This window comes from Hyposmocoma kahamanoa, unplaced genomic scaffold (genome assembly GCF_003589595.1).
Source record: "Hyposmocoma kahamanoa isolate Upper Pololo Valley unplaced genomic scaffold, ASM358959v1 202, whole genome shotgun sequence".
NCBI classification, from domain to species: domain Eukaryota; kingdom Metazoa; phylum Arthropoda; class Insecta; order Lepidoptera; family Cosmopterigidae; genus Hyposmocoma; species Hyposmocoma kahamanoa.
In genome coordinates this window covers 2,104,939-2,129,047 of record NW_020653726.1, presented here as the reverse complement: position 1 = coordinate 2,129,047, position 24,109 = coordinate 2,104,939, and the positions used below count along the sequence as shown (strand labels likewise).

General features: G+C 35.9%; 1 protein-coding gene across 1 annotated transcript; it reads right to left on the bottom strand.

Moving 5' to 3' along the window:
- Positions 1 to 1,830: 1,830 nt before the first annotated feature.
- Positions 1,831 to 22,786, bottom strand: LOC113226868 (glucose 1,6-bisphosphate synthase). The gene is made up of 12 exons (XM_026459656.1): positions 22,547 to 22,786; positions 21,730 to 21,897; positions 20,966 to 21,057; positions 16,471 to 16,716; positions 14,506 to 14,728; positions 12,804 to 12,988; positions 10,170 to 10,366; positions 9,087 to 9,208; positions 5,812 to 5,988; positions 5,084 to 5,186; positions 4,294 to 4,447; positions 1,831 to 1,967 (listed from the first exon to the last, which is right to left on the bottom strand). The coding sequence occupies exons 1-12, from the start codon at positions 22,610 to 22,612 to the stop codon at positions 1,877 to 1,879; spliced, it is 1,824 nt and encodes a 607-aa protein (XP_026315441.1). The 5' UTR covers positions 22,613 to 22,786; the 3' UTR covers positions 1,831 to 1,876.
- Between the last annotated feature and the right edge of the window lie 1,323 nt (positions 22,787 to 24,109).

The following is a 24,109-nucleotide window of genomic DNA, read 5'->3' as shown; positions in this document are numbered from 1 at the left end:
AATATACCAAAATATATTGATAACTAGGCATAAATTTAAATCATACTAGCTAAGTCCCTTCGTTGATTTTATAATTATGGGGTCAGCTTTCGCCATCCTTTTTTGTGAGATTGTGTAAATACCCACTATGTAGCCATTAATACCACTGTGACAGCCACAAAAAGCAAAGTTTCATCAACTCTTTTCTACATACTTGCTGTTCAATTAAACAGAATTCAATACCGTCAAACTCGAAACAGAGAATGTTTTACAAAATTTGTTACTACGTGTGTCATTTGTGTTTAAAAATAATGTCAGCCAATGAAATGTTACCAACTACCCATTAGATTCGTATCGCGTATTACGATCGCGTTGTACGCGAAGGTTGAAGAAGTTGTGGTGTTTTCAATAATCAGTAATTTGTTCTAGCCTCACTGTTTACAACTATCTTCGGTGATTACACCAGTAATATCACAATTATTTCACTGGTTCCCGACTCGTATCACAGAAAGGAATGTTTCACATGCCTTTGGTATTATTAAATAAATTCATAATTTAATACATACTTAGGGTATGTACGTGAGTAAATATAATTGGTTTAACTAACGAAACGCTTCACTATGACGCGAAGGAATGTCCTAAAAATTAAAACATCTTTGGTCAAAGTATAAAACTTTTAAAATAAGTTACACCACTTTTAGCGTGTCACCACACCTTATCGACACTGAATCGCATTACGCCGGTCAGAAAAATCTTTATGTCCATGAAATAAGAGCGATTATGACGTTTTGCGTTTCGCACCAGCGATCCGGGCGGAAGCGAAACGCGTAAGGCCTAGTTCCCACTAAAGATCGGCGAATTTGCCGGGAACCCGGCACTCCGACTAAGATCACATTAAGCCGGATCTCGTAAGAAAACCGGAGACTAAAGTGCTCACCTCAGTTGAATTCAGACCACTGCGCACGATAGACGACGAAATTGTGGTGTTGTGGTGTATTTGTAAGATACAGAAGGCTAAGAAGAAGAGAAAGGAAACATTGGGTACATCCTACTTTACGGGAAAGATTTTTAATGGGCCAACTGAGAAGTGACGAGTCAATCAAAGTTTTTCAATTATTTTCGAATGACAGCATCCTCTTTTCTTTTTTGACGACTTTCGTCGTCATTCACATTACTCCGATCCGGGCGTTCCGCGATGACAAACGCTCCGGCAACAATGCCGAGCTTCGGCATTTTTGCCGGGTCCGGCGTAATGTGAATAGCTTCATGTAATTTGTACAGCCCCTAGCCTTTCCGGCAGTTTTACCGATCAGGCAAATTCGCCGGTCCCGCATTATAGGAACAAGGCCTAACGTCTTTGTCGCTCTTACTGCATGGATATAAAGGTTTTCATGACCAGGTCAGGGCGATTCCCTGTGAATAAATATGATGAGTCCCTTAGTGGTCGTAAAAAGGAACGTAATAAACAAATTAAAATCACCTGTCTAAGTTACTATTGATTGAATATTAGCGCGCGCAATTAAACTCCTAAAGCCTCGTGAACATCAAAATATACATAATATGTGAAGTAATTCGGAACCAGGCAATATTATTCATATGATCACGTAAACGCCCAGTGTACATTCTAATGATTTTATATAACCATATGGTATCTAGAAAAACACGTTACTCATTCAAAACTGAAGGCGTACTTGCTTGGGTCAGAAGTATGTAATTATATTTAGTACATTTTAATGTGTATTGGACCTTTAGCGCTTTTCTCATTGTTGCTGGGTCCTAGGAGGTTAAGATCGAAGTTGCAAGCGCCATGTTTGAGTGCAAAAAACTTATTTTAAGATTAATTTTAAGTTAAAATTAAGTGTGCGCCCGCAGTAGCAAATAAATAAAAAAAAAAATCTTATTTTAAACCGTTCTCTTTGGGCTGGAGTAACTCGTCGATGAACTCCTCCACCATCTTTTCCAGCTTTGCTTTTGTGTCTGCTTGGCTCCTGTAAATATGGTTTATATTAAAAATCATTACTATGTTCAAAAAACTGAAAATGATTTCTCAAATAAATCCAGTAGTTGGAAAACTTTGCAACACAATTCACATTTTGAATTAACAAGTGACAAGTTAACATTACCAGGCGAAGTTTGTTAGATTTTTCTATTGTTTGCCTATGTTATAAGATTCTGGTACACCTATAGTAATATTTTCATTGATATGTATATTTATATAGAGTTACGCAACCCACAGGTGTGGGTTAGTTACCCTAGATAAACAAATAAAATTATTCGAACTAATATTATAAATGGAAAAGTAACTTTGTTACGTTTTCACGCCTAAATCGCTGAACCAATTTTGATGAATTTTGGTATAGAGTATGTAACCAGAAATAGAGACAAAATGTCATTTAATTTGTTTGAAAACCATTCTGCCGAATCATTACGGTAACAACTGCGCTCCGATTGGCCAGCCCGAATTCGAAACAATTGATGGGTGTCGTCAATTGTTTGACTTCGAATCGATCAGTTTAACTTAAGCTTTGCTAATGGACGATAATTGAAAAATTACATATTAATATATAATTACCGATGAAATGTGATTCCGTTTGTTTTTTGTTGATGTTTTGTTGTTTTTCCCACACCACCGAACGGAATAGCCCCCCATAGTTAGAGATATTATCTTTATCACAATATGTACAGAATATTTTTTTAATATACGGAGACACACAGGTTAGTTGTTGGCGCTGTATTTTTTCAGCTTTCTAATTTGTGATTTCAGTGCAAACGAGAACTGATATTTGAAATGATATAAGGCCCATTCCCCTGATGAGTTGCCATGGATGGATTATTTCGTCTCTATTTCTGGTTATATACTCCATGGTATAGACATAGATTGAACCTAGGAAAAGGACATAGGCTACTTTTTGTCACAAAAATAAATCTTAAAGGTGGTGATTACAGGGATGAAAGTTTGTAAGAGAGCTTTGCTGCGAACTAGTCTGTTCCAGTCCATTTTAAACGAAATGTAAACAAATCGGTTTGGTTGAATTTCTACAGTAATCGCTGAATACACCGAATAAGTAACACTTTCACGTATATTCCGAAGATTTTGACTTGATATCTCATCACTTTTTCCAACAATATTCGTATAGATAACGTCGTGAAATCGTTTTTGAAAAATGGTAGTCAAAAAGTGGGGATATTCTTTAATTAATGATGTATGAATATACATTCACTCACACATAAATAATCTATGGTTGCATAGTGAAATACGGAAAAAAACATTAAGTTCATTCAATTAAAATTTTGGTAATCGATTAGTAAATCGAAAATTTCAATCGAATCGAACGAGTATAGTAAGTGCAAGGATTTGAAGGAGGATTTAAATTGTTAATACAAAGATCGAATACCCAGACAAAATCCTTCGATCCGGCCGAATTGGAACCGACGTCTTCTAGCATATTGTGCCAGATGCTATACCAACTAAGCCACGGAACGAGCGAGCGAACCTCACGAATTTTTCTATGTGTTTGTTGTCGTGTCTTTGTATTTGGTTTTTTCAGTAACTTTTTAGCCGTAGCGACATCCATGAGAAATCTTAAGTATTTCGTCACCCAGTTAGATACCTTTACAGCTACCAGCCCTGGCTATCTCTAGACATCTCTGTCGCTATTCATTGTATTTAAATTTTTATTGAATTAATATTCAATTATTTTTTATGTGAAATTACTCCACTAGTTTGTTATAATTATTAATACAAAGATCGAACACTCCGAAAAAATTCATTCGATCCGGCCGGATTCGAACCGACGTCTATTAGCATACCGTGGCAGACGCTATACCAACTAAGCCACGGAGGATTTAAAATTACGATTTCGGAAATTTTAAATATGCTTTTATAGGTTATGTAATGAAAACTACTATAGTCCATTTGTTTAGGCACTGAACTAAATGTAAACAATCTTGATACATCTTTTTATTCAAAACACATGCTTTACAAATCAATTGGCATAAAAGTAGACATGAAATTTCATATGAAGCTAAATATTTGTATTTGAAGGTAAGTAAAAATCATTTTATAAATGTATATTTCGTTAAATAGACGTCTCTAAATTGTTTACATATAGTTAAGTATCTAAACGAATGGACTATAGCATGACTCAATTAAACAAATCGATTCATTCAATTAATGAATTGATTTGTAGTTGACAGTAAAATGGACCATCACTAAACCGTCTGTGGTCGGGTCAGTGACTTGTTTGTTTACTTTTTGTTTAAAATGGATTGAAATGAAATATTATAGTTTGCTTTATATGAGCCAATACTCACTTGCAGGTAGGAGCGTTACAAATGAGTTCGGTGTAGTACTTGATCTTGGGCTCGGTGCCGCTTGTGCGGATGGTGACGCCGAGTCCGTTGCTGCAGCGCAGCATTATCATCTCACCACTCGTGTAGTCACGGTCTAAGCCCGTGCCTAGTACGTCTGAAATTTAGCAACTTTATAACTGCCTCTGTAGCTGAACGGTTACCATGCTGGACTGCCACACAGAGGTCCCGGATATTACGGGGCTGTGTGTAAAACAATCATGTTATAAATAATTGTATTTTTATTTTATAAATAAGACCGTCAAAGTTTGTGTAATTATATCTATTTGCCAAGTTTTTTTGAAATCGGTTAGTGGAAAGTGGTAGAAATTCATTAAACCGGATTCATCCCCTAATTTGCCACCCTTAGAGGTGGAATATTTCCTAAAACTCGAATGGGACTACTACTGAGTTACTACACTAAAAATGTCGGTGTACTGGCGCAACATAGACACAAAAAAAGCATACGGTCGAAATGAGAACCATCTCCTTTTTTTGAAGTCGTTTAAAATATAACTCAGTGAGTGAACGGTGACTATTCATATCCAAATTAAAAAAACGCCGAAAAAGCTAGCTTCCAAGCAATTTCAATTTCTTAATAGGGTAATAAAACCATTAACACTTATTTTACTTAAAACGCACATGGACTTAATGATCATGGTCCATCGTACGAGTCATGGGTTAATGTAACGTACGAGTTTAAATTTGAGTCAGGAGAGGGAGGATGTAAATAAATATCTGGGGGTATACTCACTCAAATGAAGCGCATCTCCAGTAGCAGACTGTTCTGGATATTTGACGCCAGCTGTCAAGTCATTAACGTAAACGATTTCGTAACCAGCTACGTGCTTTGGGTACTGAAAGAATATGTACAAATTTTACTGAATTTACCATACAGACAGAATACAACACTTATGAATTAATGGACGTTTTTAATAAATTATTTGTTTAAATTCATAATTATAATTTAAAAAACCGAACTTAATAATTCCAATGTAAAGGTGCCTTCAAATTCGACGTTGCTGACGCCACTGTGGCGCCACTTCTGCAGACTAGATACTGTATAAAAATTTGCAGTAGCGCGGCTGCGGCGCTAAAGCTTCTACAAGCGTGTAATTTGAAAGCTTTTAATGGTGTTGCGCAAGTTGCGCTAGCATGACACGAGGTTTGGTCAATTGCCATTATGTGTATGTTATTGAACAATCAAGAACTGCAAGTTTAACATTGCAATCTTAGGCCTTAGACTAAGTAGGATTTATGTGAAAGGATATCATAAGACTTGTGTAAAATTGTTAACACTCGAAATGAAAAGTAACAGTAAATAAGCAAAGGAAGGTACGTGATACCAAAAAATATTGATACTTTTTCCGTTCGTTCCTTTAGTTAAAAAATAAATAAGAACATAGTCATTGGCTCAAAAGCTATTTGTGAGGAGCCATTAAATTTATAAATGAAAACAAATGTATTAAATAATATACGTACAACTCCCGGTCCACCGTAATTCCGGATCCGTCTGAAGATCTTGTGTATAGTCGCGGGCTCATGACAGATAAAGTACGCGTTGTGAGATACGTGATAGCCGAATTCTTTGTAAAGAGCTTGTAGTTGGTCTACTAGGCAGGAGCCATTGGTGTACAGGTGGGACGCTAGCGAAGCTACCTGGAGGCGATAAATAAACATCGATACCTCCAATGAACTTTACGCCAACAGAATTTTTGGACATGTTCTGTTTTTATTTTGTTTTATGGTTCTTTTTTTTTCCACAAAATTCGTTTTTTTGTTTTTTTCCTTTCGCATTTTGTTTTTTGTTTCTTTATTTTTTTCACGAATCACGGCTGTTTACAAAAATAACAGAAAACTACCAAAAACTAAAGTTGGCGTAGTCTTCATTATATGATATGATAGATAGATCACTAATGGATACGATATGAGAACCGCGAAGTACAATACTGTTTGACATTCTCCAACCAATTACCTGTACAGGTACATATTGATAATATGTTTAACAAGTTTTAAAAAAGTAATACAAATAGCGTTGCCAATGCCAATTGTTCAAAAACTCTAAAACTCAAGGTTAAAATCCCCAAATTTGGGGAGAGCAAAGTTCATATTCCCCACAAATTAAGAAACTCAAAATGTAACCATCTATTACGTTTGCTGTGAACGTAAAATGTAAAGCAAATTATAAATTAATGAGTTAAGTTTAGACCTAAATTTAATATTTGAAGTTGACAAATGGCAAGTGCTTGGCTGTGTTTAGCAATAGCTGATATCGTTTTTCTTCATACTGGGGACTGGCCTAAGCGGGAGGAAGGATTGCGCACTCAACACGCACTAACTGGTAATTTTAGAATTCAGAACCAAGTACTCTGATCCTACCGAATAATTGTATATAAGCGGCTTGATAATAATTCTATATTATTATGTATAATTATGTCGCTATACTGCCTGTATATTATCCTTAATGCTTCTTAAGGCTGCTGCATATGTCCAGAAACATCCGTCCTATTTTGAAATCGCAAATAAAAGAATCCATAGAAATTTAAGACATGGGCATAGAATGGTTTACTCTGGCAATGATACGAGGGTCATTTGAAAAGTTCTTAGCCTGACATAGTTAGGGTCATCGATTTTTTTCATAACTACCTTCATTTTGTAGCTTAATTATTCAGTAACAAGTATGCACAGTTTAGTTAAGTCACAATTATTCGTTGCTCGTTAACACGTAATACTGTAAGTCAAGTCAGAGCTATTTTTGAAAATGGATAAAATTGAACATCGTGCAGTGATCAAATACTTGTATTTGAAAGGTTTGACTCCAAAAGCTATACATGAAGACATGTCTGCTACTTTGGGTGAGTCTGCTCCTTCGTATGCGACTATAAAAAACTGGGTGGCAGAGTTCAAACGTGGTCGAGAGACCATTCAAGATGAGCCCCGTAGTGGCCGGCCTTCAACTGCTTCCACCGATGAAAACAAAGAAAAAATCTGTGATTTAATTTTATCTGATCGAAGATTGACTGTCGAGGAGATAGCTAAGACTATAGGCATCTCTTCTGAGCGAACACACCATATAATTACTGCTGACCTTGGATTTTCTAAGGTGTCTGCGCGGTGGGTACCGCGGCTGCTTTCAGTGGAACAAAAACGCAACCGACTCACAACTTCCCGCGACTGTTTGGAGTTATATGAAGCTGACCCACTAGAATTCATTGAAAGATTTGTAACCATGGATGAAACTTGGGTTCACCACAATACACCTGAGACAAAAGAACAGTCGAAACAATGGAAAAGAGTAGGATCACCCACCCCAAAGAAGGCAAAGGTGATTTTGTCGGCCGGCAAAGTCATGGCATCGGTTTTCTGGGATGCAAAGGGTATAATTTTGGTGGATTACTTAAAAAAAGGTGAAACAATAAACTCCGATTATTATTGCAGCCTATTGCGTCGTTTGAAAGAAGAAATTAAAGAAAAACGTCCAGGTTTATTGAGGAGAAAGGTCTTGTTTCATCAGGACAACGCGCGCGTTCACACCTCTGTGCAATCCATGGCAGAAATCCATCAGTGTGGCTTTGAATTGTTACCTCATCCCCCATATTCGCCGGATTTAGCACCGTCCGACTTTTATCTATTCCCAAAGCTAAAGAAATTTTTAGGTGGTAAACATTTTCATACAAATGAAGAGGTCGTAGCCGCAGTAGATGCATATTTTGAGGAGTTGGAGGAAGATTTTTTTAAAACAGGTATCGAAGCCTTACCGGGTCGATGGAAAAAGTGTTTTGAGCTCGGGGGAGAGTATGTTGAAAAATAAAAATAAAATCAAAATCATGTGGTTTCATTAAATACGTCAGGCTAAGAACTTTTCAAATGACCCTCGTACCTCAGCATTTTACCACAGAAGCTTTAACGTAATGTCGGTTAAGATATACAACAGCATCCCGAATGAATTTAAAAAATTCGAGTACGTAAAATTTTAAAATGCTCTTAGTAAATGGTTGAGTACAAAACTTTTTGACGACAATGACAAATTTGGTGACTAGCGATGTGACATGTTTATTAATAATTGTTTCTTTTCTTTCATATTGTAATTCAATTTAATTTTAATCTGTGACATTTAATAATATTGTATACCTTATCTGGTAACTTATACAGCACAAACCAATGTAATATTTTAAGACCATATGTAATTACCATACCCTACCATAACGTATAGTTATGCAATAAATGTATTCTTATTCTATAAGTCGGGGATGTGCGATGCAATGTCAAAAAAAATATCGATATCTAAATTTGTATTAAATTGATATTCAATTATTTTTTGTGACATTACTCCACTAGTTTGTTATAATTATTAATACAAAGATTTCGAACTTTGTATTAATAATTAAATATCGATATCGTTCATGATAGTGTTTGACAGGCGTTAACGTCAAAAAAATGTCCTGAAAAATATTATTTTTTCAAAATGGAAATTTTCCCATGAACCAACACTAGTTGTGAGTTGTTTTGAGGAGAATTGACAATTGTATAGAGGAGCGATTGTATATAGGAGAACCGATGAAACCTTTTCTATATTTATTTACACGATATAAGGGAATATCTTTACTTCTGAGTGACCAATCTATCGTTTTAATAAAAAGTGCGGGTTGTGGTAATATATTTATCTGCCTGAAATCTTTCTATTCTATTCGTTTCTCTATTCTATTATATTCCTTCGTTTTTCTATTCTATTCTTTCTAATCGAAGAAGTGCCTTACTTGAACAGCGGCGGAGATGCCATCTTTGTCCGGCACGCGCGGATGGCACATATAGCCGATCGCTTCTTCAAATGCGAATAGTGGAAGCTTGCCTTCTTCCAAAAGAAGCAGTGTTGTATTACCTGTAATTATTTATTTTATTATTGATTCCGATTAACCACATCGATAAATATAATAATAATTGCATAAACTGCGATCGATTTGGTTAATCGAAGTTAGCAACCATCACGCGAAATTGATAAATACCTCTAAAGTTATAAACACGAATCTAAGCAAAAAAAGCAAACCCCACCTTCACTAACAGTTGCCGAGATAATGAAGAAAAAATGGCGGTTAACTTGTTTTAAATTTCGAAATTAACGAGAAAAAATGGCGGTCATTTGGTTTTCGAAAATTTCGAAATTTAAGCTGCCAGGTTTCAAATCGTACATACTAACTCCGAAACTTACACAACTCAGTATTTTCAAATTTATTCATTTGTACCAGGCAACTATGACCCATATAACACATAATTCTAAATAAGACTAACCAACATGCAATAAAAAAATAAAAATTAAATAACTAATTTAGTGTGTGGTGTGCGAAATTAATTATAATATTAATTTGAGTGGCATATCTTTAAATCGGTCATTCGCAGACTAGTGTTCACTACTTAATTGTATTCACTACCGTAGCAATTTTTATTATTTAAATATTCAAGTATACGTGTATAATATTTCACAATACAATACTCGAGAATTAAATATATTGCACGACAACAAATCGAACAAATAAAAAAGCCTTTATTACTACTGGTGTTAGTCGACATTTACAATTATTACTAGTTACATTTATATGTTCTTAGCTACATTTATATACTATACATATATGTTACTTTTGCGTATTATACGTACGTTATACTATTAGTACAAAAATCGAATAATGAAATAATAAAAATTGCCACGGAAATTAGGTAGTGAATACTAATCGAGAATGACAGAGATAGAGAGTGTTTAAAATAAAACTTTTATGAGTCAAAACTAGTTGTTGTTTGCAACGAGAGATAGATCCAATCAAAAGTAATTTAAAACTTCCATTACTCACCCATCCATTTAAATCCAGTTAAAGTCTCAACAAAGTAGCCTTTGTCTTGGACAATGGTCCGCAGCATCTTAGAGCTGACGATGCTGGCGATCATGTAAACTTTTTCATCTGACCCACTAGAAGAATGCAGGTGTAAAAGCCACCAGCCTAGTAAAGCACCCATCTCGTTGCCGGTGAAAACTTTCCATTCCTTGGTACTATAACAAAATTAACTGATTTTTAACTTCACTTTATCATCAACCCATTTACACGTTCTACTTCTAGGCACGGGTCCCTTCTCTGGCAAGAGTTTTAAGCCATAGCCCGCCACGCTAGCCCAATGCGGGTTGATAACTTCACACGTTTTCTGATGGTTGTGAATCTTCTTCTACGTGCCGGTTTACGGTTACTTCACCAAAAAGTTCATGGTAAATATCGCACATAAATTTCGAAAAACTCAGAGAACCGAACTCATTATTTATTACTATTTGTAATAAACGCAGAGTACTTTCTAATAAAGTTATTAAAAAAAAAACTTGAGACTTCTTTTTCTACAAATACGAGAATATTATGGTGAGAAATAAACCCGAACACTACATACCAAATAGGAACACTATAAAATACTTCCTGTAAAAGCAGTTCAATATTTAGTCGTTATTGAAAACTATTGTAAAACTAAATTTAAAAGTAATGTAACGAACAAGTATAATAATACTAGGCGACCCCGCGACAATAAATATGTATGTCCAAAAGTAAATAACTATTTTGGTAACAGAAGAAATAGATATTTTTTGTCAATTATATTAAATAATTTAGATTTTTTGAGAGGCAGAGAATTGTTAAGTATATTTGCTTTGAAGAAAAAATTTAAATTTATACTTCTTGAAAGCATGTAGTAAATTTAGGGAAATTCTACACTGGTTTTGATAAATCTTCTTGTACTAGGTATACTATAGTTTTGTGATTGTGAGTGTAACCTCGCCAACAAACTGCATTCGTCACGACAGTCAGGGGGTCTACTCCAGTCATCGAGTATATAACCAGAAATAGAGACGAAATAAGGGCCATACATTCCTGATAACTCGTCAGTGATACATCATTTATAAATATCAACTCTCGTTTGCACTGCAATTACAAATTAGAAAGCTGAAATAGCACTAACAACTGGTCTGTGTACACGTCTCCGTATATTCCAAAAATATTCTGTATTTATTGTAATAAAGATAATAAATATCTCTAACAATGGCGTGCTGTTCCATTCAGTGGTGTGGGGAAAAACAGCAAAACATCTAATTACAAAACAAACGGAAACAAATTTCATCGGTAATTAAATATGTAATTTTACAATTTTCGTCGACAATTGACGACACCCGTCAATTGTTTCGAACTCGGGCTGGCCAATCGGAGCGCAGTTGTCACAGTAATGACATGGCAGAATAGTTTTGAAACAAATTAAATGACATTTCGTCTCTATTTCTGGTTATATACTCGATGACTCCCGTTTTCCGCCCGAAACCATTATTGTCAAATAAGTAATAGTCTACCAAAAAAAGGCGCATGATGCGAATAAAGCTGCATACTTGACATTATCTTAATTTGGTCGAGTATTACTTATTTGACAGTCATTGTTTCTCATTTATAAGTCAAACTGTGCGTCCTCTATGAATGCGGCAGATACATTAATGGTGAATTTTTAAATTTACAAAATTCTCTGAGAATCGCGAATGCGTGTGTCAACATTTGACTACATTTTGAATAAAATATCACCTAAAATCATTAGAGAAGGTACAAAACTAGTATTAGTCCTGGTTTAGATTGAATCGCACTTAGAAACATTTCAGTATTTACTGCCATTTTATGCATTTCATGCGAACGATAAAACTAAACTCCAGGTCGATTCACAATCTTACGCTAACTCTGTCTTCGACCGTTTCGATTAGATATCGTACGATTTCTTTACATTTCTATATACAACCGAACCGATAACCGAATCGAACGTAAAACTGTCGTATTCGAAACCGAACCGAAATGACGTCACACCCGTATGATTACTCGTACTTCTCGACCGACAAAAAGTTACCGAACGTCCTATTGTTTACAAAGCAACAATGAAATATGGAAATATTTCATTATTTTAAATAAAATATGGTTTTTGTTAAATTTTATTAATTTATTTTAATGCGAGACTAATGCATTCCTATACTTTAAGCATTTGAATTCTTAAAAATGTATATAAAAGGATTTAATTTTTCTTATAATCTATATTCGCCGACTAAGTCCGTAAACGTTGTTGGATAACGATATCGTATCCGAATCCGAATCGAACGTTTTAACTCGAATGTTCCGAATAGCTCGGAAAGCGCCCTTCAATTCTAGAACGATATCCAATCAAACGATTCGGTTAAGATATCGAAGAGTTCTGAATCGGGGCCTGGTTTGATACCCTCGCCACACTAGGCTCTGACTAGGCTCGTAGTGTGGCCATAATGTGCGGATAGGAACGTTTAAAAACTACGCGCCCTATCTCGCTCACTGGTCACTACACTATGGACGGAAACGGCGGTTTCATATGTTTAATCTTCGCGTCGGTCGCGCAACCGCACTAGGCTGGCAATGTGGACGCACTCAACAAGAAAGTTATTCTTAACATGCTACCTGAGATTATATTCGGCGACGGCGAGTCTATCAGCGTCCGGGTCGTTCACAAGCACTAGCCGCACGCCGCGCTGCTCGGCAAGCCTCTGGCTCAGTTTTAGGCATTCTACTTCCTCAGGGTTCGGGAACGTCACTGTTGAGAAGTCAGGATCCGGATCTTGTTGTTCTTTCACACTTATTGGAACCTAGAAACAAGCATTGTATCCAATATAGCATGTATGGTGTATGTTGTGAAAAAGTTCGTGCAGGGATTACTGACACCATTCCTATTTATGCCGCCAAGCCGTAATGTGAGCATTACTGCGTTCCGGTTCGGAAGGGTAAGGGTGCTGGGGTAAATACTGGCACACAGGATTTGTAACTTTATGTCGCAGGGTGACGATCGCAGTGGCAGTGCCCACTAGACGTATGATGCGTGTACGATCTGTCTGCACAATTTAGTCAGGAGAAGTCGTCTGCTCGCGTCGGAGGTTTAGTGAGGACTGCCCTCGTTGTCTTTTGTCAAAGAAAGAATGGTCGGTCGTCGTCTTTTGTCCAAAGAAAGTCGGTCTAATTTTGAATTCCTGTCAGTCTAATAACTCTGGCTTTGTGGCCTGTCAGGTCATCCATGGAAGCTGGACATTGGTCATCTTTGGAGGCTGGACGCGACAATGCGAATGAAGCTTCACACTTGAAATGCTTTTTAATTTGGTAGAGTATTATAGTATATTTTACAGTAATTGTTTCGGATGGATGTCGGACAGAGAACGAGGGTAGACCTCCAGATCTTTACGATCTAAATCTTTAAGTCGTTTTGCAACTGTTATGCCAGTGTGGCTTACCACCAGGCGACGACGATTCACTCATTTCATTCACTCATTTTCTTATTTAACCTTTATTGTACACAAAACAGTGCAAATGGCGAACTTAACGCCATTAGGCATAGGGATACATTACGATTCGATTTTTATGAAGATCGGTTCAAAAATTAGAAGTAAAATTACAGGTGTTTTTTTTTTCACATTTGACGGGTTGGATTCCCGGTTCAGACAGGCGATTATTTAAAAATCTTTAAATGCAGTTCAAATAATTTTCAAAATAAAAATGAAATCTTCTTTCAGCAAAATGGCCACCTTGGATTTAATTGACAAGCGTGTCAAGAGGCTTGTATAGGTGACTCAGAATTCGTAGAGGCGAAGCTGCAAAGCCTTGAACACCGTCGTAAAGTTGCCTGCTTATCGGGATTCTACAGGACATATCACGAGCGCTTCGCTTCCACATTTATATGGCGAACGACTATGGAGTAGAATTCCCTGCCTGCAGACTTGTTTCCTGAACGTTACATCTTAGACCTTTTCAAAACGAGAGTGAACAGGCATTATTCAGGTGTGCATGCTCCATCGTCACTTTCCATTAGGTGAGATGGAAGTCAAATGCGCACTTGGGTTTTAATTAAAATAAATAAAATTCTAACTACGGTATTAAGGTACTTTCGCTCCGTGTGACATAGCCGTGAGACGCCTTGTATAATTTACACAAATAACTATACAATACAATATATAACATTCAAAACACGACTAACTTACAAGGCATCACATGAATGTACCAAATATGTATTGTATACTCTGTATCCTTCATGTGAAATGCAAATAAATGAATATGAATACGTTATTTGATCCAAAACTATATCCTTAAACACACGTAAGTATTGATTGAATCTCACCTTCAAGTTGGCGGTTTCAAATGCTTCTACTACATAATTATAGCCCACTCCATGCATGGCACTGTATATGGTATCGATGTTGGCCTTCTTATTTACATCTAGAAGCTTCTGCGGTAAAATTTCATGGATATATTCCATATATTTGGATGTTACTTCTTTTTGACAATCTTTTACAAGCTCGTGGGATCTGATTTCGTCTATGTTCCAGTGATCATCTGGAATTCTGATAAAGACTTATTTTAGTTTATCATCACCATCATCAATACATTTCCACGTCCCGCTGCTGGGCACGGGTCTCCTCTCAGGCGAGTTAAGACCATAGTCCGCAACGCTAGCCCAATGCGGGTTGGGGACTTCACACGTTTTGCGAGGGTTGTGAACCTTCTTCGACGTGCAAGTTTCATCACGATGTTTTCCTTCATCGGAAAAATTAGTAAAAGTAAGTCAAACCAATTAGGCTACGACGGCTTGTACTGTAATGAGCTGTTCCCAAATATCTAAAGCCGTATCGTTATTCCTTACTCCATATACTTAACGTGACCGCTATTTTTTCCCCTCAGAGCGGGACGCCTGTAAAAATTGTTGTTTTAAAAATAAAAGACATGTTTATGATAGCTAAGAAATGGTTAATGATAAAAAAGATATAAATTGGTTAATGTATCAAAATTTAAAAAAAATTACGTATCTTCTGTAGTCTGGTGCTCGATGTCTGGTTGGCCGGCTCTATTATTTTTTTTAATATTTATTGTTACGTGCGTTCTATTTTCTATAGCGGGATATTTTTAGGTATTTCGGGGACAGCGGGACACGAAGCCTAAAAGCGGGACGTATGGTCACGTTAGTCATACTACTAATTCAAATAATCTTTATAACACTAACGTAATAGTAATTAGTGCAATATCTCGTCCGTCAAATGACGGACGGATAAAATTATCAGTGTATGTTCGACCTTAACCCGTATTATATAATCGTTATTTGTTTAACGAATGCGACAATTGACTTTCGAGCATTAAATATCTATTTTTAAACCGATCATTTTGAGGAGAGCTCGTGAACGGTTAAGAGATATAACTGTTTTTAAGATAGTTAAAGTGAAATGGGGTTGACTACTCATTCAGATACATCATGACCGTTGACCTCAATTTTTTTTAATTATACTTTTAAAAATGTTTCGATTTGCTATTGACTCGATTCACTTGAAAATCACATTGAAATAAAATCGAGACATATAATCGTTAGATCGTATGCACTTTAGTCGATTTTCATAAAAGTCGTATCGTAATGTGCACCCTTATTATAACAATGTTTAATAATAATGTTTATTTCACAAAATAGTTTACAACATAATAATGACATCCCTGACTCCGTGTCCTCTCCCAAAAATTGACAAGTCTTAGTCTATTTCATGAAAAAAATTATAGAATTTATTATAATTACAGTACTATTTGTCACACAATGTTGATGTACAACTCCGTGGTATACATCAAATATGATGATGGACTACATTCGTGGTCGAGTGACTTGCATACCAGTTTTCATGGTATCGCCATCTCTGAGGTCCCGGATTCGATAACTGACGGGGACAATGTAGAAAAACTGGCTTTTCCTATATTGTCTCGGTTCTGGGTTTTTGTGGTAACGTAGTTGTTTTAGATTTCCAAAAAAACATGTGTGATGTTTTCCAATATTTATTTATTTATACACTCGGTACTGCAACTTCCCTCCGAATGTATATTAATTTAAATGATACATTTATGTGCAGTAAGTGTGGTTACAGAGATGTAATATACATATTTATAATAATAGTTTCTCACACCAAGCTGGTTATAGCATGCAAATATACATTAACTTTAATGTTAACGTAAAATATTTCAACTATCAATTTACATTTTAAATATCTACAATATATTTTTGCGGTTCAGGAAGTGTACTTTAAAAAACAAAATACAACTAGTAGGTACTCACTCTAAGCAATGCAGTATCTCGTCGAGAATTTCATCATCGTGTGGCGTGATGATCTGGGATCCATTTCCCCAATATACTTTGTAACCATTATCCTCCTTGGGGTTGTGAGATGCCGTCACCATAACGCCGGCTGCGGCCTCGTATAGAATCGTTGCAAATGACACGAATGGTGTAGGACATACAACTGAGAATATGTTCACGGGGATGTTTGCTGTTATAAATACTTTCGCAGTCAGTTCGGCAAATCTATGGACGAAAATTATTATTCGGAGTCAACAAACAAATATTTCGCAATTTCAGAAAACAATGCTTTTCAACAAACCACTACAATTAACCTCTGCTCTGGGATCTAATACAGTTCTCCGTCTGACGTCGGTCCGAAACAATTACTGACAACTAAGTTCTTCTTCTTCTTTTAAATGTTATGGCTCCATCGAAATAATCAATGATTTTGCCAATGTCAAGTAAAAATAACTATGTACGGTAGTTTAGTATTATTATAAAAATTATACAAAAAATATGGCGATTTCGCCAATGTCCTGTGAGAATTTGGAAAACTGTTCAATGTTAATAATCGATTAAGTTAAAAGACGCATAATGCGAATGAAGCTTCATATTTGACATTGTTCATTTGATAGCCGACCGTCTCCAGCTACTTGGAATGGACCTGTCGTCCAATCTGAACTGCGGCAGATACATTGAATCCATGGCCAAAAATGCAGCCAAGATGCTTGGCATCCTTTCCAAGGTGAAGCATAACTTCACACCGGGACAGTTGCTTCAGCTATACCATGCACAAGTCCGGTCGTGTATGGAGTACTGCTGCCACTTATGGGATGGCTCTGGCTAAATACCAACTGGCCAGCTTGGATTGAATCGAATCGATTCAACTTACCAAGAGGCTTATAGGTGACTCGAAATTAATAGAGGCGAAGCTGCAGAGCCTTTAACACCGCCGTAAAGTTGCCTGCTTATCAGTATTCTATAGGTTAAATCACGGAGAGTGCGATGGAATGGCATAATTTGATCCGCCTTCCCCTTTCCATCATCGGGGGACTAGACCTGGGGTTCTATCCCTATGTTGTGGATATTCCCAGGATTCGCACGAAGCGTTTCGCTTCCACATTTATATGACGAGCGGCTAGAGAGTGGAATTCCCTACCTGCAAACTTGTTCCCCGAACGCTATAACTTGGGCCTTTTCAAGGCGAGAGGCATGCACACTTAAATAATGACTATTCAGGCATTATTTAAGTGTGCATGCTACATCGTCGACCTCACCATCACTTTCCATCAGGTGAGATGGAGGATAACTGCGCACTTATTTTTTATAAAGAAGTCTTTTGACTTTACCGAGTATTACGTATTTGACAGTAATTATGTCGGACAGAGAACGGAGTAGACCCCATTCAGTGTTTTGGTCAATGAGACCACAAATTGCGATGCTCTGAGGTTGGTCCCTAGAGCATTGCAATTTATACCTTGTTACAATTGGAATAGCATAAAATATACAATGATAAATTTAATGTCCTCTGCCTTTCCGTCCGCCGATTTGCCCTGAGCCTCATTCCTATACTTTTATTTGATTTGTACATTAGGAATATTGATAGTGAAAATCGACAATGCCTATCTTAACTCAGTCGATAGTTCATTGTATTTCCTGTACTATGATATAAAAAGTTAAAATATAAAGTATTAGTATAAAAACTAACAACGTAGAAACTGTGTATTCGTATTCTATGTATTAGTAATTACTACCATGTGCGCAACCGCTTATTTATTTTCTTCTGTACCAAAAGTCATATTTTAAATAACACAGTCATTTTCACTGCTTAATAGTCGGTATTGTTGTTTAGATTGCATTTAGAACTCATTGTGAGTCGGTTCTAAATAGCTACACTTATGGAAAAACACGTCATAAAACATACGCAATTATTGACATTGCTCTAGGATTTACTTTACTAGAGTATTTGAGGACAACTTAGAATTTTCCGAACCCGTTTATTAAACATTTTTTTCAGTGATAATACGTTTATAAATGTCTGTTTAAGACTGTCATGTCAAGCGAGTTTAAGAACGTAATATCATAACGAGCTCGTCCAGGGAAGTACCGCCACCTTACCTATTTCTGCCTCCAAGCAGTAGTAATTTTGAAGGGTAAGGGTGCTGGTAAAATTACAGTCACATGGGACTTGTCAACTTATGTCTCGGGGTGACGCGCACGGTGCTCCTCAAATCTTTGCGATTTAAAGCTCTGAGTGGCGCTGTATTTGCTATGGACAGGCGTGTCGCTTACCACCAGGCGCACGAACTGTTCATCCCTACACTTAGGATCATAAAAAGGAAAATTGAAAGTGGCGAAAATAGAATATTAGTCTTTTCACATGAAAGTGAGTAAAATAAGATTGATAATTTTATTTGTTATTTACAGACAGAAAATAAAGCCTTATTGCGACGGCAAAAACGATTTGTTAGTAAATAGATCACACGTACATAGATCAGTTGTCAGTTGTGATGAAACTTGGCAATATAAATACAAATATAACAACATAAGAAAAGTGGTAATTTTTGTTAGAACAAGATGTTTAGAAAAACTATCTTGACTGTGTTCAATGTTCTATAATGGTCTATGATTATTCAACAGTCACGATTTTGCGTACTTCATACGTTAAATAGTCCTAAACAACACTTTACTGTCCAATGACTGTGTAGATAACCTTCCTTATCCTGCTATAGTTACGTGATGATAAGGAAAAAACATACAGGGTGACCAGTTAAGTCTGGTTACGCAGGGGATGCACGACTTATGGGAACTGCAAGCAAATAATAATGCATAAGGCAAAAATATAGAAATTTGCGTTTCAAGTAGTTATGGTTTGAAAGAGGATGTAGTAAAAGAAATAGAAAATAATTTGTTGAGGTGGTTTGGGCATATTTTGCAGATGAATGAATATAGATTAATGAAAGAAATATAAAGAGCTAACGTGGAAGGCATCATTAGAAGGGCATGGCCATGAAGAACATTCTCTGATCAAATAATAATAACGCACACACTCAACATACATAAGTACACTCATAAATGGAGTGTCCTTAAAAAGGCTGGAGTATAACAGTGCCTGTATGAAGAGAATGATGAATATAAATGAAGAAAGAGAAGTTTGTCAGAATCAGGACGGGAATATAAGGCCTTAAATTAATTTATTACGATAAATATGTTTTTCAAAAACCTTGATTTTGAATCACAACAATTTGATCCTATTATCGCAACTTGGTCAAGGATATACCAGGAACATCACGCATACAATATTTTTTTAGGAAATCAATGCTGATAAGAAAACTATGCAGTCAAGCAGCTCTTATTTATTGAGTTAGTAATTTTACGGCGAGTTTTACATGTACGTAATTTTTTATTGAGAATTAAAAAGAAAGTTCAGTGCTTGTGTACAATTACGGTTATTAACATATATATCTACGATAATTATCTATTTAATTTTTACCCTTTATTACACGTCAATTTTCAAATTTCGTAAACAATGGTGAACAATAGCAAATAAAAGGCATAAAACGTCTTATTGTTTAGAAGCAATATCTTTTTCAACCTTAGGATAGAATCATGAAATCTATTTGTAAAGTATAATATTATGGGTAGCTATCGTAGGCCGCACAAGCCAGTCTTCGCTTCCAACGCCACAGGGGCGCGGGGGATGACGACTAAGAAATCGCAAGAGGCATTGAATATATTGGACAACTCATCACTAACTAGGCTCCTTAGACCAATCTCGCTAAAGTTCATTCCTGCTGTACGGAATAGAGAAGATATTCCCCATTGCCCCTAACACTGTTTCCACATGGTGCATATAAAGCATAATAATATTAACAAATGTGAAAAAAATCAACAATAGTGTATATTAATTTTATATTATATAATTAATAATAAAAATAAAGGCAATAAAGAATCATAAGGCCGATAGTATACATTACTATGTTACCTCCGTTTTCTGGAGTGCAAAAGTCAACAAATGCTTATAACGACCGTGTTAGTTGTATTATTGCTAGTATACAATACAGTATATGGCAAGCCTACAACAACAAGCACTATGTCCACTTCACCTCGGACGCCTCTGAATGTTATACTGAATCTGTCTACCTTTCAAGTTATTATACAGAAGAAAGCTAGATCTAGCATTTATCAGTGCATATGCTTTTTTGCACTGTCTTTACGGGAGACTGTGTGTTGACTTTGGTAAGATTTTCGGCGTAGGAAACTCACTTCTGGGCATATATTTGCCCTAATCCTATGTAAATATGTGCTAAGAAAATTCGACTGTCTAATTTGCTTGTTTAATTTAATTTTCATTAATATGGCTTTGAACTGTAACTAGCGATGATCACATTAAATAAAATTGTCAGTTGCAGTGATGTAGGATAGGCATAAGAATAACAATAATGATTCACCAATACAATGGTAAATCATGTACATAAAATATTTAGCTTACCGTTTGCTACTGTATCGCCCATCATATCCCACTACAATGCCATTTTGTAGTTGACTTTGACTACATTCCTTTTGAAGGTACGAGCAGAGTCCCTGTACCAAAATAAAACAATATTTATAAAAAACAATTTTGCACAATTCTATTAGGTATATAGTATTATAAAAACTCAAGTATAAAACAATTGAAAGTTAAATGTATGTACATGTTTTGAACACATAACAAATTAAAATACATTAATGATAAGTAACCTCCCTCAAGATAAATAAATATTGTAGCATACATACAGGTTATATAATCATTAGCAGCTTCATGGACCTTGTGTTTAAGTTAACAAATATTTATATATCATAAGTTAGCAAAAGTTTGATATGATGATAAATTAAAGATTTAAGCAGTACTGTTATTCCAACAATATAACAAAAACAGTTCGCAAGTAAAAAAGTTTGGCAATTCGTTTTTATGCCGAACCATCAAACTCCCGGCGCATGTATTCTCTCCCCTCTATAACATCGGGTCCTTCAAACGTAGTGTGAAGAAGCATTTGGCCAGACCGGCAAAATGATAGTGACGGAGTGAAGATATTTGTGTTTTCCATCCGTTACTCTCATCTCTGGACTGTATTCGCACTTTCCATCAGGCGCGGTGCAGTCATTTTGCCGAGTCACAATAAAAAAAAAAAAGCCTTTAAATATATTTTTTTTATATAGGTAACTAAAGTCTACATGAATGTTGTACTTGGTACTTGGTACTAGAATATATCCCACCTGTGCAGTCTGTAGCACCACCACATCATTCATGCAGCGGTAGCCAGCACCCATACGCCCACGAAGTCCAGCTGTGCCAAACTTCTGTCGGCCATGCATAATCTCCTTCAACTTGCCCCATTGTGATTTCTCTATGTAGTCCAAAACTTCTTGGTAGGTTGTTGGATTCTGTTTTGAATAAATGATATTTTTAACACACCCCTATAAAGCGGGATCAAATTTTATGCCATTTTGTGGGAAGGCAAATCACCACACAGCACATAAATTAATTAGCACTATTTGGTAAGAACTAGTTTACAGTAAAACTTAACTACATGTTTTGAGAACTACTGTATGCAAAAACTACAACGGATTATTTAAAATAAAAATTATCCAGAATTATACATTAATTCTGGGTAATTGTTATTATAAGTTCGAAATTTCAATTGTGTATAAAGACTGTTAACTAGTGAATCGCAGACTTCACCATTGAAAGAGAGAATTGAAGACATGAAAAAAAAATTGCAGGAACTGGGCAGATGTAATAAGAAAAAGTAAGAAATAGTAACCAGTTACAAAGTGAGGACGATGTTAAATGGGAATTTTGCAATAATCTAATTAGTTCTATTACTTTTCTATTAACACACTTAACTTTAGGCGGACAAGATGTGGGTGCGGCGTCTGACGTGCTATCCGCCTCCCTAGTCAATCACTGATGTTAAACTATTCTAAATCTAAATTTATAAGTAAAATTTGCCACAGGCACTATAATTTTAGAAAATAATCCAACAGATCCTCCATTAAAAATATATTTTCAGTTAAAAAATAATATTATTACCTTATCGTGTTTTAGCCAAGTATTTACAACGAGATCTAAGTATGGATCTCCACTCTTACAAGACATTTTTAAAATTATAAACAATTGTTTATTTAAATTGTATAGCGTATTTATTGTATCTTGTTCGACTTAAGCGGCGAAATTAATTAGGGTTTAACGAGACAAGTACAGCGCACCGCGCCGCAAAAATGTCCCTCGAGGACAACCACCGAAGACACGACCGCAAATATAGCGAAATAAACTCGTAATCAATCTGGGAAAAAAATTACAAACAACTTTCGTGATCTAGCAATCAGTTTTTTATGCGATCAATCCGCTCTATACAAATTTTTACTTCCAAATTAGTCTTTATTACCGGTGCATAAAGATCGGTATTCGGTAACGTAGTATTGCAGCGGAAACTGTCAATTGAAAACCTACAATACACGAAAATTCGTCATTTTTTTTCTTAATTTGTTGACTTCTCACGAATGCGTTTGAGCCAACGACAATAATAATTTAAAACTTTGTTTTTAAATTAAAGCTTTAGTTAAAAAAGAAACAATGATCAAGAGAATAGAATAGAATAGAATATGTTTATTTGCCAGAATACAGTAATTACAAAGGTCGTAAGTAAAATTAGGTACATTGTATTCAACCTGCAAGCAGATGTGCAAATATTAATGGGATTCAATGTTTCTTTAGTCTCTATAGTTTCTAATTAATGTAATGAATTTGTAAATTCTAAGTCTTAGAATAAGCACGCAAAGAATGATAGTTTCATATCAAACGAACTGTCACAAGTGAGGCAAAAATCAAATTCATGTAGGCTAGTTTTAGTAGTAGGTTAATTTTCGGTTTTAGTGAATATTTATATAAAAATACAAGTTGAAACGCGTAACTTCCTTGTGGAATGTGATGTTAGTATCTATTTTATGTTTGTCTGACGTATTTTTACACTCATTTACAGCACATTTCGTCATTTTTAACTAAAATTCTTGAACTGTCCGCGGTGCATGTTGACCTTGAACATTGAAGGCCCGCCCGCTCGTGTAGGCCCATTGGGCGTGCCTCACTTAGCGTGTGCGGACTAGGTTTCTATGCGTTATTATTCTAAGTTCTAAGTATTCTTTATTACTATAGAAGCAATGTGTCAAAAGCCATTTTGTCAATTTTAATTTAAAAGTATGTCCTTGTAACAATTTAATTTCGTTTGGTAATTTATTGTAAATAATTATACACATGTTGAAGCAGTTATTATAAATTACTTTATGGCAACGAGGTTGGTATAAGAGATTCATAATTTTTGCCCTAGTTTGCCTTTGAATGACTTCACCGCGTGTTTTAAAATATTGAGGATGAGAGTTGACAAATACGCAGATATCCCTAATGTACATGCATGGCAAAGGTAATATGTTCAGCCTTTTAAACAACGGTTTGCAACTGTCATCGAACCACGCACCGCAAATTGCTCGAATACACTTCTTCTGGATTTTAAACGCTCTTTCTAAGATTACTGAGTTACCCCATACTACAAGACCGTAGCTGAGCACGGACGAAACGTAGCCGTGATAGGCCGTCAAC

What these genes read in the sequence shown, in the direction of transcription:
- LOC113226868 (XM_026459656.1), bottom strand. Translation starts at nt 22,612, where the DNA reads ATGTCTTGTAAGAGTGGAGATCCATACTTAGATCTCGTTGTAAATACT. An exon ending in GTCGCCGAATATAATCTCAG is followed by an intron (nt 10,367 to 12,803) that starts GTAGCATGTTAA and finishes ATTTTGTTATAG; the next exon opens with TACCAAGGAATGGAAAGTTT. An exon ending in TGTAACGCTCCTACCTGCAA is followed by an intron (nt 1,968 to 4,293) that starts GTGAGTATTGGC and finishes CCATATTTACAG; the next exon opens with GAGCCAAGCAGACACAAAAG.